A 16489-nucleotide genomic window follows, 5' to 3' on the forward strand; every position below is an offset into this window, starting at 1 on the left:
AGGGATCCTCATTCAGTATTCAACTACTTCAAAAATAGTTTAAACATGGAGTGTAGCTATGGGGGACAGTAGGCACAATAACAAATTCAATTAGATAAAATGGTTATAGTGCCTACATTGTCCCTTTAACTAAGAAAAAGTGGAATACTAGTCAGTGCAGCAAATCAGTTAGCACATACGTTTGTTTAAGTTTATGTAAAAAAAAAAAAAAAAAAAAACTAAATACACAAGATATTTCATGGAAATGTTAAGTTTTATGTAGCACTTGCTTGCTGAATCACCTGGTGAAAAAAATGTATATATTTTGAAGTCTTGGCTTGATATCATTGGCACAAACCCATTCATTTGGGCAAAATTATCAGCCAGGTAGGATTTATATGGAGATCGTTTACAGACTCAAAGACAAAATATTCAAAAATTCTCCAACGCAGTTATGTTGGCCTCAAATACTTGAAGAGTCTGAAGTGCTATTGCAGCATATCCCTAAAATGTGCAATTAATTTGCCTTGAACAAACCTTACTCTAGTTAATAAACCCTACAGTAGAGGGGTGCACAAGAGGTAGATCCCAGATGTAAAACTACAACTCCCATGATGCTTTGGCATGAATTTAAAATGGCAAAGCATCATGGAAGCTGTAGTTTAAAAACGGCTGGGGATATACCTTTCAGGCACCCCTGCTATAGTACATTTGTTCCAGACTTTAAAAGGGCCAAGAGTAGATAAAAGGATCAACATTTACATAAATGTTTGACTGGGAGAGTAGAAAGTATGCTAAATAAAAAGTAATATTCGTAGACTTGGTTATAAAAGGTTTCTTGTTAGTTTATTTTTTTTAACATCCTTCCCTCCTCCGTTGATCATAGCAACAAATTTTAGTAACCTGTATATAACCGGGCTCACAGACAAATCCATTTATCGTGGTACCATTTTTCACCACATGTACTACATACAACAAATGTCATCATTTCTTCATCTGGATTTCCAGTGCGCACCCAACCAGGTAGAAACAAAGTCCCTCTGGAAATCATAGTTACTGTGCAGTTAAAATTCTCACACTTCTGACATTTAATTTTATTAGTCTGGACTCCATCAGCACTCTGAGGAAGCTGGTGTTCCTGTATGCCTGCCTCTGTGTATCTAGCTCGAAGTTTCCTAAGCTCTTGACTAGCCATTTCCATTGAACTCATCTGAGCAAATCTCATGGGGCTTAAATCTCCTGAGAAAAGTTGGCTTCTAAGATGCTTATTTTGGGGATTCTTTAAATTAGATACTTTACTTCTGATGCAGTTTCTATATTTTTTGTCATTCCCAGAATGAAGAGAAAATATGTATTTCTCTATCTCCTCTGCCAAGTGCTGTGCTTTCTCTTGGCACTCTATATTTTCTGTTAGGGCTCGGCACAGAAGAGCTGTAGATGTAGTCCTTAGAGCACTATCTTCAACAGCTATTTTCTCTTGACAGAGATTCACAGCAAACTTGGGGTGATTACAGCAAGGTTCATGTGTACTAGACTCCTTATTCAAGTACTCTTCATTAGAAGACATTGAAATACTTGGAATTCCAACATCAAGTATTCTTTGATCATTCTGCTGAAGTGGGTCTCTACAGCTTATGGCAACTTTTTCAGAAATTCTATTGTCTTTACACATAGGACGCTCATTGTTTAAGGTACTGGTTTTAACACAGCCTTTTTTATACAAAGTTTTCCATTTAGATAGTAGGCACTTCGTTCTCCCTCTCAGGTCTCCTTGTGGGCAGCTCTTAAGAACTCTATAGATAACGCTGACAATGTCTGTTTGTTGTAGAATTTCCAAAGTGACATCATAAGTTTCAAAATAAGTAAGGTGAAATGCAATGTCCTCATACTTTCGTTCAAGCAGAAGATTCTCCACTTGTAAAGCTCTGCATGCTAACTCCATATTAATTTTCTAGAATTCCTGCCAATGGAAACATAAAAAGATGAAGTGTGATGAAATCACTAACTTTGCAAATGTTAGTAAACCCTATAGTAGAGGGGTGCCCAAAAGGTAGATCCCTAGAGGTTGTAAAACTACAACTCCCATGATGCTTTGCATGCTTTTGGAATGCATTTAGAATTACAAAGCATCATGGAAGCTGTAGTTTAAAAACATCTGGGGATATACCTTTTGGGCACCCCTGCTATAGTACATTTGTTCCAGACTTTAAAAGGGCCAAGAGTAGATAGTATCAACATTTACATAAATGTTTGACTGTGAGAGAAGAAAGTATTCTGAATAAAAATATTCGTAGCCTTGGTTATAAAAAGGTATTTTGTTAGTTTATTTTAATTTTTTTAAGAAAGGCACACATTTAACATCCTTCCCTCCTCCGTTGATCATAGCACCGAATTTTAGTAACCCGTATATGACCGGGCTAACAGACAAATCCATTTATCGTGGTACCATTTTTCACGACATGTACTACATGCAACAAATGTCATAATTTCTTCATCTGGATTTCCAGTGCGCACCCAAGACTTCTTAAATTAAAACATATATGATTTTTTTCCCCACTACTTTTAAACATTATAGAGATAGGAAACGAAACATGTATCACTAACGCTATATTATTCCCTTACCTATGTAGGTGTCCGCTGCAACTGCAGGGGTTGAAAAGTCAAGCTTTATTTACCTTACATCCCGTGGCGCACTGTTCTCTGTGCTAACTTGGCTATAGCTGCGCGAGCAACTTCCTGACAGCCACTAGAGTCATGCAATTGAAAACATCAATGTTTTCAATTGCAGGGTTAAAAAGACAGGGGTGCATCCTATTACAAAACTAAATAAAATACATTTAATTATAAAATAAAAAGACAGGGGCATGAGATTAATAGGTCTGGGTACCTACAAACTCTCTTAAAATGTGTTATATATAACTAGCAAATGTCCAGCAGCCTTAAAAGGTACACTATAGTGTCCCTCTGTCGTCCCCGTCCCCCTTGTGGCAGGATTAAAATAAATAAATAAAGCAAAAAAACAACTTTTTTTAAACTTACCTTATTCTTGCGCCCGAGGGCTTCGCCTCCTCCGACATCATCGCGAGTGGGAACCTAATGCACATGCGCGGCAAGATATGCACATTAGGAAAGCATAGAATTAATGCTTTTCTATGTGGATTTTGAACATGGTGGACATCCTCATGCGTACATGTTTAAACGGACACAGTAAGCACCCAGACCACTTCAGCTAATTGAAGCAGTCTGGGTGCTGTGACCCTTTTGCACTTAGTGCTGCAATGTAAAACATTGCAGTTTCAGAGAACTGCAATGTTTACATTGCAGCTCTAAGTCTGTCTAACAGACTTTTGGTCCGTTATCTGACGCTGGACGTCCTCAAGGACCTCCAGCGTCACATTTTCCCCATATAAAAGCATTGAAATGCATGAGCATTAAGTCTCCCCCACTGGCTGACATTGGCGCAGGAGGAGTGTGGGTCTAGTCTGACCCGGCGCAAAGGGACATCGGCGCTGGATTCAGGTAAGTGGCTGAAGTGGTTTTAAACCCTTTAGCGATGTGGGATGTCGGGCGGGAGGCAGGGGGACACTCCAGGAGCCTATAGTGCTAGGAAAATGGGTTTGTTTTCCTGGCACTATAGGATGCCTTTAAGAACCTTGTATTTGAACTAACTAATGCATAAATGGCTGTGTCATTTATGGTGACACTTAACAAATTAAATTTAAAAGAGCCAATAAAACTGATAGTCATTATAAATAACCAATGAGTACATGTTAGCATCAAAGGTTTTAGAATATGTGCTCAATTGGAGCTTCATGACAAAATCCTGGGAGAATTGACCAATGAATACATAACATAATTTATGGGGAAGTTTAACAATACAAATTGAAATTGGCCAATGAAATTTGACAAACAGGGCTTGAGTTACTAATATATAATATATATAGGGGGATGGGGCGAGCCAACACATATATAATTTCCTATGAGGACTACACTACTGATCCAGGTTGGAATTTATTAAGTTTAGCAAAATAACTGAACTTCTAGTCTGAAACAGGTGCACCATCAAGAGAAAATTGGGAGTACACAGAATATATTACATTCTTTGGATGGAGTTGGCACAAGGAGCCTGAAGAGAACAACCACACACCCAACAACGTTGGCATGGAAGTTAAGAGGATTTCTGGTGTATTTATAGTAAAAACTGGCAGGAGTTGGTGTAACAAACTGCAGTCATCGGTTTGCGAATTGGACATTTAAAGGGTTATTGCAAGCATCATAACCACTACAGACCGATGTAGTGGTTATGATTCAGGAGTACCCAGTCCACATTTCCTGGTAATGTGGCAAACTGTTTTCCCTCTTACCTAGGTCCCTGTTGGGCGCCGATGTTGCTCTATGGCTGGTGAAGTGTGTCTGGCTTGTGTTGGGGTCATAACTGTCATATAGATTTGTTAAATTGGAACACTACAAGTCAAGCGGACTCATGCAAGCTGACAGACACAGGACCATATGTAGTTTCTTGCTATGGTTATGCTATTTTGAGTACAAGCATACACAATCTGCCTATATATTGTATTTACTCTCTAGTTCTCTAGAAAACACTTATGCTCATCTTGTCCCTAATACTGCCCTTCCCACTTATGGCTATGTTCCAGGTTTTAGCCTTTCATATTATCTGTTCTGCTTATAACATGTATATTTTTACACTAATAGTATTAATAATTACATTCAACAAATAGAAGAAAAACAAAACTTTACCTTCTTTTAGAACAGGGTTCTCTAAACTCTGGCCCTCCAGATGCTACCGAACTATAACTCCCATGATACTTTGAATGAAACAGATGGCAAGAGAATCATGGGAATTCAGCAACATCTGGAGGGCCAGAGTTTCTAGAAACCTGTTTTAGAGCAAGGGAGACAATTGCAGGCTGCATTTAGTAGTCATACCCAATGTTAATCTCTCTCTCGTCTCTCAACAGAGTCTACCTGTACCAATCTTATAATGCCGTTATACAGACATGCACTGACACTGCACATACAACCATATACCAAGCACAAACACTGAACAGTGGGACAAGTAGATAGAAAAAATAGTTAGACATATAAGTTGTATAAACAATAATACATTTATTAATTATAATACACAGTGCAAGGTTGCAATGGTTTGAGTCCATGATCAAGCTGACTCTGTCCATAGGCAGAACATTTTCAGTGAGAAATGCAGAAAGCTACTGATGATATGGCCCAACACCAAAATGGTACAAACAAGCACCTATAGAAAAAATAGGAAAGCTTTAAAAAAAAGAAAAAACAAAACTTGCTTGAATTTTTGAAACTCCTCCATGACACAGTTAATAGTTTCCACAGTTTTCTAAATCTTCTGGTTTCTCTCAAAAACATTTGCCATTAGGTGTTATTGGGCTACACTCGGGAAAAAAAAATAGTGCTTGACCTTTATTGTAAAAGTCTGCAATGTATCAATTTTTATAATGGAAATATATACGTATGTATTCTACTTACTGGGAAGAGGGGGACGCACTGCAGCAGATAGAGGAGAAGATTAGAAATTGGGAAACAAGAGAGTAAAGATTACAGAAGGAATTAAGAGAAGGCTTCGTCTGCAGCTCTGTGTATATATAGCAGTGTCGGTGGCTAGGGTCCAGTGGAAACCGGGCTGGCAAGGTAGAGGTTAAGGACAGAAGCTGCGATAGCTGCTATGGCCTGCTCTACTCCATTGTTGATTCCTCTTTGTGTAAATTGAGGATTGTCCCTCACCACCTGCAATCTCTGCTGAGGTTGCACTAGCAGATATTTGAAGTCCACTTGGACTCTTAATAGGCCAGAGCCTGTTTGGCTCTGGCAGCCTTGAGTGCCATGCTTGGCGCACATGCCATAGGTTGCTTACCCCTGGCCTAGATACACACAGACCAAACATACTACCCCACAAATAAAAATCTGCACTTTTATAAAAGTCGATTGCCAGGCTGTTAAACCCGGGAGTCGGGAGGTTGTCTCCAGTAAAGCTTTTTACTAGAGCACAACGTAAAACAAGCCAGGGTCTGCAGCTGAGAATGTAAGGAGAGAGCTCTAAGCCAGTGCGCATGGCCCTCCATCAGCTCTAATATAAGGAATTAGAGGACCTTGGCAGGAGAAATGTTTACAGTGAAGATTTCTACAGGGAACACAGTGCAGTATTGTGTGAGTATGTGGGTCAGCATGAATAAGCATGGAACATTTGTTGCAGTTGGCTATATCGAAAAATGTTTATAAATAAAAAGTACGATTAACAAAAAGATATTCATAACTCCTAATATTGGCCACGAGTCCTTGCTCATGGCGTTTAAAGCGGCACTGTCATGCCGAACTCCTCTTCTCCCCCTCTCTCAGGATCTGTTATTCTTTTCTTCCTGTCTTCTTTAGTTTTCTTTAAACTCATAAGACAAAGTAGGGACTCTTTGCCTTATGAAGGATTCCTCCGCTTGACCAGCTCTGACCAGCGGAGGAGCAAAGTGTGCTTCATTTCCGCTGGTCAGAGCAATTTTCCCATAATTCTCACCTTTCCTCCCTGTTCCCGCGATGCTTCCTGTCATTTTAGACTAAACTGCCGAATTGTGTTCTAACTCAATGAGAACAGTATGTTCGTTTGTTTTAGAATGCAATTCGGCACTTTGTTCGTATCGGAATTTCATTCTAATGAATGAAACTCCGATCCTATTCGTGCTGTGGCTGCATCTTGCAGCCGCTTAGTAGATAACTCCCTAATTCCCACGCTATCAGGGAGCTATCTACTAAAAGGCTGAAAGACCTAAATTGCTCTTTCAGCCAAATTTACTAATACTAAGTAAAAATTACTTAGTATTAGTAAATAATATGCCCCTACTCGCTATACCGCGAGTAGGGGCATGTCTAGTAAGCAGTGAGCAGCCTGTGGCTGCTCACTGTAAAAAAAACAAAACCAAAAAAAAACAACTAATAACCGCCCCCTGAGCGATGGGTGGGGGCCCTAAATAAAGATATGGGGGGGGGGCCTACTGTCCTCCCTCCCGGCCCCCACCCCTGAGCGGTGGGTGGGGGCCCTAGATAAGAATGGTGGGGGGGGGACCTACCATCCTCCCCCCTGGCCGCACCACTGAGCGGTGGGTGGGGGCCCTAAAAAAACAATAAGGAGGGGGGGACCTACTGTCCTCTCCCCCTGGACCCCACCCCTGAGCAGTGGGTGGGAGCCCTAAATAAAGATAGGGGGGGGACACCTACTGTCCTCCCCCCCGGCCCCCACCCCTAAGCGGTGGGTGGGGGCCCTAGATAAGAATGGTGGAGGGGGGACCTACCGTCCGACCCCCCAGACCCCCACCCCTGAGCGGTGGGTGGGGGCCCTAAAAAAATAAATAAGGGGGGGGGACCTACTGTCCTTCCCCCCTGGCCCCCACCCCTGAGCAGTGGGTGGGGGACCTAAATAAAGATAAGGGGGGGGGGACCTACTGTCCTCCCCCCGGCCCCACCCCTGAGCGGTGGGTGGGGGCCCTAGATAAGAATGGTGGGGGGGGGACCTACCATCCTCCCCCTGGCCCCCACCACTGAGCGGTGGGTGGGGGCCCTAAAAAAAACAATAAGGAGGGGGGGACCTACTGTCCTCTCCCCCTGGCCCCCACCCCTGAGCAGTGGGTGGGAGCCCTAAATAAAGATAGGGGGGTGACACCTACTGTCCTCCCCCCCCCCGGCCCCCACCCCTAAGCGGTGGGTGGGGGCCCTAGATAAGAATGGTGATGGGGGGACATACCGTCCGACCCCCGACCCCCACCCCTGAGCGGTGGGTGGGGGCCCTAAAAAAAAATAAGGGGGGGGACCTACTGTCCTTCCCCCCTGGCCCCCACCCCTGAGCAGTGGGTGGGGGCCCTAAATAAAGATAAGGGGGGGGACCTACTGTCCTCCCCCCCGGCCCAACCCCTGAGCGGTGGGTGGGGGCCCTAGATAAGAATGGTGAGGGGGGACCTACCGTCCTCCCCCCGGCCCCCACCCCTGAGCGGTGGGTGGGGGCCCTAAATTAAAATCCCCCCCAATCAAGGTGACTAGGGGTCCCAAGCCCCTAGTCACCCCCCCCACCCAAATCAAACTATCCCCTACCTACCCCCCTCACCCTAAAAATAGTGAGGGGGGAATAAAATAACTTACCTGTAAAGAAAAATTAAAATTAAACTTGACATCTTTTTTCTAAAATCTTCATTTTTCAGCCCCAAAAAAGGCCAAATAAAAAGCCATCATACGCGTCGAACTTAAAATAAAATACAAAAACCGAGCGCAAAAAAAAATCCCGACGAAAAATAAAAAAATCCGACGCTAAAAAACCATAATCCATCTTCACCATTCGAGGCTGCTCACTGTTTAGTAGACATGTCCCTACTCGCAGTATAGTGAGTAGGGGCATTCGGGAGGTTTTTTTTTTTTTATCTCCTTTGTGCTATTATGGGGGTCATATTGACCCCCATAGAGTGAGAGGGGCACCTGGGGGGGTTATGAAGTGGTGGGGAGCACTGCTCTCTGCCGCTTTTATCTTTACATATTACAAGGAGGGAGCTGCGTGCCGGTACCTCCCTCCTTGTAATAAACTGGATGAACAAACGAACACTGATACTCAGTGTTCGTTTGTTCGTCTGATATTTCTATTCATTCATTCGTCTGTCTGATGAATGAATAGATGGAATTCCCGTTCGCATGCCCAGGTGTTTCACTGGGCATGTGCGGGAATCTCACAGTCTATCTAGTGTGGGCAGATGACGTGTCCCACAGGGACTTCACCTACCCACACAAAGATGGCGCCGCCCTGAATAAAGATCGGGGCAGAAAAAAAAGAATAAAAAATAGGTAATCTGGGGGGCTTAGGGACATTTGGGGGTGACTAAGGGATCAATTGGATGTAGTGGAGGCGGGAGGGGGGTTAAAAACAAAACAAAACGTGATTCGGCATATAATGACGCAAAAATTTAAATAGACAATATTTGATGCGTGCCATAAATAGTGTGACATTGTGAAAGCGAAACTTGTGACAAAGTGCAACATTTTAAATAACGAGTAGCACAATGCATAATATGAAATACCGACAGTAATGACACTCAACATAAATTGAGCAATATTATAAAAGCTAAATTTTGACGTGACAATTAACACGTTTGAGATTTATAAGGGCAACATTGAGTTCTCTTTTTGATGCATGCCACAAAGCTTCCAGTACTGTATTAGGATTAAAACAAGTAACTAACATTTGTTGTGCAGATATATTGATAAGGAAAGGCTACCTACATATATGCTTGCATGGTCTATTTATATAAGCTATATAAAAATAAAATTAAGTCATCAGCAAACATGACAGAATAAAAGAGTGCTGTCCCATAAATCCATATTAAGCAAGATATACTCACTACTGAAAAATACACCTTCAAAACGCTTCTGGTAGATCTGCCATTTAACAGCTAGTTCCCATCTAGTAAAAGGCCCTGCTTTGTCACTGCAGTCATGTGACTGGATAGGTCACATGATACAGATCGCTACAGGAAGTAAAAAACTCGAGATTCATAAAAATGAGAATGACGGCTGCTGACAGTCACAGCAGAGAGCAGGGTCACTGGGTCACTGGGTCACTGTAGAAAGAAAGACTGCAAGGAAAAGTGAAGTATAATTTAATAGTTCTATTTAAAACAAAGCCCTATGCACTTGTTGAGGTTGAGGTGTGTACATTTTTTTAAAATAATTTAATCTGTGTGTGTGTTAAAAGGATCTATTCACTAAACAGTGATGTGTGAGAAATGTGAACCTACATTTTCAGACTAATAATTGTACCTATAAATGTACTGATTGGATATACGTAAGATTCAGTGGTTTTGGTGCTTTGGGAGCAGCAGGTCAGCCTGCTGTGGATGTTTGCCAGGCTGACAGCCAGCCCCATTTGGGGGTTTCCATGTTGAAACCACTGTGAAAGCACCCTACTCATGGGCTGCATAGTTTGCACAGTGTGTGTCCAATGAATATGGTCTTGCACTGTGTGTTATATTGACTTGGTTTCTGGTGTCCCAGATGCAGAAACAGTGCTACAGGAGCCCAAATGCAGAACTCTCACGCTGAGCCTCAGACTGTTGGGAAGTATGTCTGGGATATTAACGGAAGTGCGATTTGTCAGATATGGTACAGGAAACTATAAATGCAGGCCAAATTAGGAACATGTTGCCCTACATGACAATTTTATTAGTTGTATTATTGGTTTAACACATTGTACCAGAGGTAAAGATATAAAGATAGATGGTGATTTATATGTCACCACTCTTCCCTCTTCTCCCTACCCCACCAGACCCTATCATGACAACCACCCTCATACCTTTAAAGCGAGCATGTTGGATCAGAGTGCTATTGTATGAGGAAAATGTCCTGTGTGTGCACATTGTAATCAATTTTAATGACACAATTGTGTTATATTTGCTAGTGACTTGCCACTTGTGTCCCCATAATGGTATAGAGCAGGTAAAAGTGTGTTTTGCGGGATTGCATACGTGCCGAGGTGAGGTGTTCTTTATGGTGTAGTGTGTGTGTGAAAGGGTCTGTTTGTGGTGTCCGATTTATGGCTGTAGAGGGAGTGTTTGTGTATGGGGCTGTAGTGTGTGTGTGTGTGTGTGTGTGTATGTGTGTATGTATATATATATATATATATATATACAAAAATCCTTGCACACTTTCTTAAATTAATTCCATTTGCTTTATCATATTAAAAAAAAAAAAAAAGCTGCACTAACTGATTTTTTTTTTTATGTAGAAGTTCCAGTATTTCTTGATTTCTTCATATTTACAATGAACATCCACTATACTGTGTGGGAACAAATGAGTTTAGTAGCCGGTATACCATTCAGTCCCACCTGAGGACTTTCCTCAGGACCAATATTTTATTAGTCCTTAGGAAAGTCCTCAGGTGGGACTGAAGTTTGTGTGTGTGTGTGTGTGTGTATATATATATATATATATATATATATATATATATAATATTATTATTATTATTATTATTATTATTATTATTATTATTATTATGATGATATTTATATAGCACCATCAAATTCCGCAGCGCTTTACAATGGGTGGGACACACAGGAACAGAGGGGTTGAGGGCCCTGCTCAATGAGTTTACATGCTAGAGGGAGTGGGGTAGAATGACACAAAAAGGTAAGGATAGTATTAGACTAGTGACATATACACACACACACAAACTATAAAAGGATCAGTATAAGTGTTGTTTTTTACATAAAAAAATATTTTTAAACAATAAAAAAAAAGGTTGTTTTCTTCTAGTTTACTCTTGGGCAGTGAGGGGGACAAGCTGAGTCCTGGTGGTCCAGTGGGCAGAGCATCTGGTCTACATCTCTAGCTGGTGTTTCTCCCATGAGCTCCAGAATTAAGATTATACCAAAGCGTTGCTATGGTAGCTTGTAGAAAATCTGTGAATGGCTGGACTTCGCAGGAGAAATACTAAAAGTCTGCATCTGCTGGAGGTGCAGACGAAATGCTAATCAAGCTCCTTTGTATATATTTGTTCTGCCCACTGGTCCATGAAGGGACAGAGCTCCCTCTTTTGGCCAGTACTTGGTTTGTGTCCGATTGGCTGGGGAGATTCTCTAATTTTCCTAGTTGGCCTTAGTCATTGCAGAATTCGCTAGTTTAACTAGTGGTCAGTTCAGACCTGATTGCGAGGTGATCTTCCACTGTCTGACACGAAATCTGCCAATAAATAATCATGAAAACACCAATTGCTACCAATTAGAATCGTAGATGATATACTTCTATAATTAAATTATGTACTATTCTCTCATAAAATTTGCCTCCAATGTTTTCCGGGAGCTCCATGTGCAGCTTCAAACAGTTGTTATACAATTTCCACAGTTATTGTATAGCTCCCTGATCCCTGAAAAATAAGCTTTATCAAATGAATATGTAACCTGCTTTGCCAGCACATGCCGGTTGATTTGAAGTTGTATTTGAATGAGGGCATGAGAGACCGGAAGAACACAAGAAGGAGTCTCTGGTCAACTTGGTGTTGCATCTCTGGACCAGACTGATAGCGCTACAATCAGAGTAGTCACGAGGGAGAATAAAGTCAGTGAAGAGAATCAAATCTCAAAATTAAATTCTAACACAGTGAATGTGTTAGTTTCATAAAGTTAATGCCATGTTTGAAAACTACTTTAATTGATGTTTATAGTACCATGCTAGTTGGTATCATCAAGCAGGATTCCAAGAACTACTTTTAATGTGTCATATATGGCTACTGTGAAACAGTTTCTCTGTTTTCTAATCTGTTTCATAAAAATGCCACATGAAACTTGTGCTATATCCTGGTTTGAATATGAGGTTTCTGAAGGATAATTTGTTCATGCTTTAGTCCCTTGATTGAATCCGTTTTCCTAGTAATATAAGATCTGGAAGGCACAATGATGAGGATGACTGACTCCTAAACAAAGGGCTTCTTTACATGCCTGTCAGAAGCTCCTGTGCAGGACTTTTGGAGAGGCTTGAAGGATAGTCTCCTTTCCACGGACTATGGGTCTGGGCCCAAGAGCCCCTAGAAAGTGGCTATTATCACTGTGGGGAGGAGTATGGCGGCCCAGGACACTTACTGTGCTTCACACTTTCTAGGACCTCTGTGGATTGCCTGGACTTGGTTGACAAATCGAGCAGCTGACCAGGAGATACTCTAGGACTGTTCCTTGAAACGGGACTGTGCTGAGCTCCGGTCAGTCTTTAAGTTTGTACGTCTTGGTGCCCCATCCTCCAAATAAAGTGGAATGTTAGAAGATACCTGGGACTTGAAACTGCTCCCCTCCTCAGAGGTCCAGAAACCTTTTTTAGAAGACCATGACTAAGCCGCCGCATGCCTGAAACTACTCACTGGATCGGAGAATTGCCACTACCTGGTAAACCTTTAACACTCTGTAATTTGAATACAGAATCTTCTATTAGGCCACTATTTGGACAGCAAGGGCATTTGGTGACAAGCTTTCCATGGATATATATTGTGTGGGTGTATAATCCAGGAAAAGGGGTTATGATGGACATTTTGTGTGCTGTGCCTCTGACTATGAGGGCACAGCAGGGAGCCGCCTTCAGACAGAGTCAACAATTCTGTGTGTAAATGGCTGTGTTCTGTACAATAAAGATAATTCTTCCTCTACATATTAACTTGTCTAATGTGTGTGAGTAAAGCTATAATCACTGCTCCTCAGGAGAGAAGATCTCCAAAGCTATATTCACTGCAGCCTGGTATAGAGAAAGGGGTCCACAGAGACTCCAGTCAAGCTTCAGCGACTGGGTCTGAAGCACTCCAGAGTCCCTAGTAGAAGAAAGGAAGCTAACCTGGTGGAGATAGTCAGAGTCCGGGGAGCCCCGTCACATTAGGCATTGTTAATAACAGCTGCCACATCCAATAATGCTGACCACCAGTTTGCATGTACCATTTTGCAATGTGGGCAAAGGCCAGATTTTTCCATTTATTGCTATAGCAACTCTACTAGGACACAATAAAAGGTTAGGTCAACACTTCACACTTCATGTGTGATGACTGACCAGCAAGTCTTATTCCTCTCAGGGGCCTGTTTGGGAACTTACAACCATATTTGGTCCAGTTGGGAAGATAAAAATATCCCCCTGAGCAGACCGCTTAGCCCTGCCTTCTTCTTTAAATATAAGCACTGGAAGTGGTAATTAGATGTAACTTCCCAGCACACACAGAGCCGCGTGGGGGAGAGCAAAGATGGTGACCAGCAGCGGCCTGTTCCCACTAGACCCCAGGGAAGCCACCTCCTAAACACAAAAGATATGGGAAGAAGAGGTAGGTGGTTAAACATATGTTGGGATTCAGTGGTGTAACTACCATGGATGCAGGGGTCACAGCTGTGACCAGGCACGTCACACAAGTGGGCCTAGCCACCCTGACGACTCTTGTAACTTCAGGGCTGGTGCGTGACCACGGCCTGCTCGGCCACAATGCATTCAGTGACCAGCTGGAGGGGAGAGCTGTGCTCTGCAATTGCTCTTGTGGGTCACCCAGTGACTGCGTACTGGAGTGACCCACAAAAGGGGAGTGCACAGCTCTCCCCTCCAGCTGGTCACTGAATGTAGCGTGGCCAAGCAGACCGCAGTCTGATAGGAAATGCTCTCAGTGAGAGCAATAAGCAATTCCTGTCAGACTGGCTACTGTAATCCGCTACACAGAATCAGGAGTCACAGAATGGCAGGGGGGGTAGATTGGGGGAGTAAAACGCGTAGAGGGGCTGGGGGAATTATGAGACATATGGAGGAGCTGTGGGGGAGACACACAGAGGAGTTGTGTGGGGGTAGAATGGGGGGGATAAGACACATGGAGGGACTAGGGGGAGGAGTGAATAATACAATTGGAGTAAATAGGGGGGTAAAATAGAGGAATAAGACACATGGAGGAGATGCGGGGGGTATAGATTGGAGTAATAAGGCACATCAAGGGGATGGGAGAATAAAACACTTGGAGGGGCTGGGGGTAGAATAAGACACATGTAGGGGCATGGAAGAATAAGACAGATGGAGGGGACTGGGGGAGAGAATGAGAAACAGAGGAGATGGGGGGAGAATGAGACAGATGGAGGGTCTGTGGTGAAGAATATGACACGTGGGGGTGGGACCCTGGGCAATTTTCAAACCGGGGCCAGGTGGTTTCTAGTTACATCTTTGTTGGTCTGGCGGCATCCACCTCAACCCTCAGAGCCAGGCCCCCCTCAGTATGTTTGTGTATGTTAGTCTGTGTTGGTCAGTTTGTGTGTCTGCATTGGTTCTTGTGTGTCTAAATGAGTTTGTGTGTCTGGGTCATTGTGTGTCTGAATTGGTTAGTGTATGGATTGGTGTGTGTATCTGCATGGGTAACTGTGTGTCGGTGTCTGCATGGGCCAGTGTGTGTCTGCATGGGTCAGTTCGTGTATATATGTGTGTGTCTGCATGGGTCAGGGTCAGTGTGTCTGTATGTTTGTGTCTGCATGGATCAGTGTGTCTATATGGGTCAGTGTGTGTCAGTCTGCATGGGTCACTGTGTGTGCGTCAGTTTGCATGGGTCAGTGTGTGTGTCTACTTGAGTCAGCATGTTTTATTTTGCATGAGTGGGTGGAGTGAATGGGGTGGCAACATTTTTTTGCCTAGGGTGTCAAAAAATGCTTGCACCAGCTCTGCTGGCAATGTGTGTGTGTGTCTATGAAAGCATGCTTGTGTGTTGCTGTGTGCATGCCTTGAAATGTGTATGTGTCTGTGAGTTAGATGGGTACATATCTGGAATTTTGTAAGGTGCCCTGCAATTTCTGAAGGCAGTCCTGCTTTAGAGAGGACATTTCAGTAGAACTGTGGTTATCAACATTGTACATACTTTACATACTTTACTTTGTTTTAGGGCTAGATCCTTTATAGGAATTGAGTTATCTTTGTTAATTGATAAGCAATTTTTCCAAATTGTCAACAGGCAAATTGCTATTCAGTTACGATAGCGACATTGTGAGTTCTTACACGATCACGTTGAAGATTTTATTATGAATTCAATACCAATGTTGACTGTCCTGGAATTTTAAAGCTGTCTGAAACAAGGTAGAGGCTAGTTAAGAGTGAAGTCTTTCATGAGGTTTTTTTTTTCTCTGCCTGGCCTCTTTAGTGGAGCTCCTGTGTAATTTACAGTATGAGAGGAGAGAGAATAGGAAAGGCGCTCTACTCCAATGAAACAAAGTCAGACACAGAGGAATACACTTCCACTTAACTGCAGTCACGGTGCTCTTACCTCCAGAAGCACCCCCTCCTTCCTATCAACTGGGGCAGATTGCTTCCACTGCCGTGCTACTCTCTTCTTCTATACATCATATGAACAATGAAACACGTCTGTGCCATGTAAAACATAATCCTTTTACAGGATCAAATAAAAATGAACACATCCTATACAATAAAGAAAATAGTAAGTATATCCAGGAGCAGCTCAATCATATTCGAACCCAGGGATGTGATGACCCAGATTCATAAACAAAATTGCCTTTGATTATTTAGTTCAACACCTGCAAATTTATTTTTTTTAAAAATCCTTACAACATAGATACTTCATACATCATTGTAAGTGTATTTCGTATAAAAAATATATAAATTAATTTAATAAAACAACTGTCTTGATTACTTTTATTTTGACAGAATTTAATACCCATATTTAGTTCCTTTTTTGGACTTTAATAAGTGGGCATCAATAAAAGTTAATTTGTTTACAGTTTAATAGAAACGTGATATTGAAAGAACTCAATTCACCAAACAAATATACACATTCATAGCAATTGGATATATAAACTTCAGCTTTCCATCATAGCACCAGAGGAAAATAAACACACAATCAAGAACTAAGGCGCAAGGCATTGTTGTATGTCATATTTAAAACATATATAACCCAAAAGTGCCCAGTTATATTTTTTGGGATCTGATTTTTACAGATATTCAATGC

General features: G+C 42.2%; 1 protein-coding gene across 2 annotated transcripts; it reads right to left on the minus strand.

Annotated features, from left to right (window-relative positions):
• Positions 1-803: 803 nt before the first annotated feature.
• TCEANC (transcription elongation factor A N-terminal and central domain containing) lies at positions 804-9464 on the minus strand. Of its 2 annotated transcripts, none has more exons than XM_063457777.1 (2): positions 9393-9464; positions 804-1939 (listed from the first exon to the last, which is right to left on the minus strand). In XM_063457777.1, exon 2 carries the CDS (start codon positions 1919-1921, stop codon positions 899-901), a length of 1023 nt encoding a protein of 340 aa, XP_063313847.1. In that variant the 5' UTR covers positions 1922-1939; positions 9393-9464; the 3' UTR covers positions 804-898. The 2 variants fall into 2 exon arrangements, with proteins under 2 accessions (XP_063313847.1, XP_063313855.1); XM_063457785.1 differs by lacking the exon at positions 9393-9464 and adding an exon at positions 2655-2740.
• Positions 9465-16489: the final 7025 nt, after the last annotated feature.

Source organism: Pelobates fuscus, chromosome 1, assembly GCF_036172605.1.
Source record: "Pelobates fuscus isolate aPelFus1 chromosome 1, aPelFus1.pri, whole genome shotgun sequence".
In the NCBI taxonomy this organism is placed as follows: Eukaryota; Metazoa; Chordata; class Amphibia; order Anura; family Pelobatidae; genus Pelobates; species Pelobates fuscus.

Excerpts from the sequence above, each read along its gene's own strand:
- TCEANC (XM_063457777.1), bottom strand. The coding sequence starts at position 1,921 with ATGGAGTTAGCATGCAGAGCTTTACAAGTGGAGAATCTTCTGCTTGAA.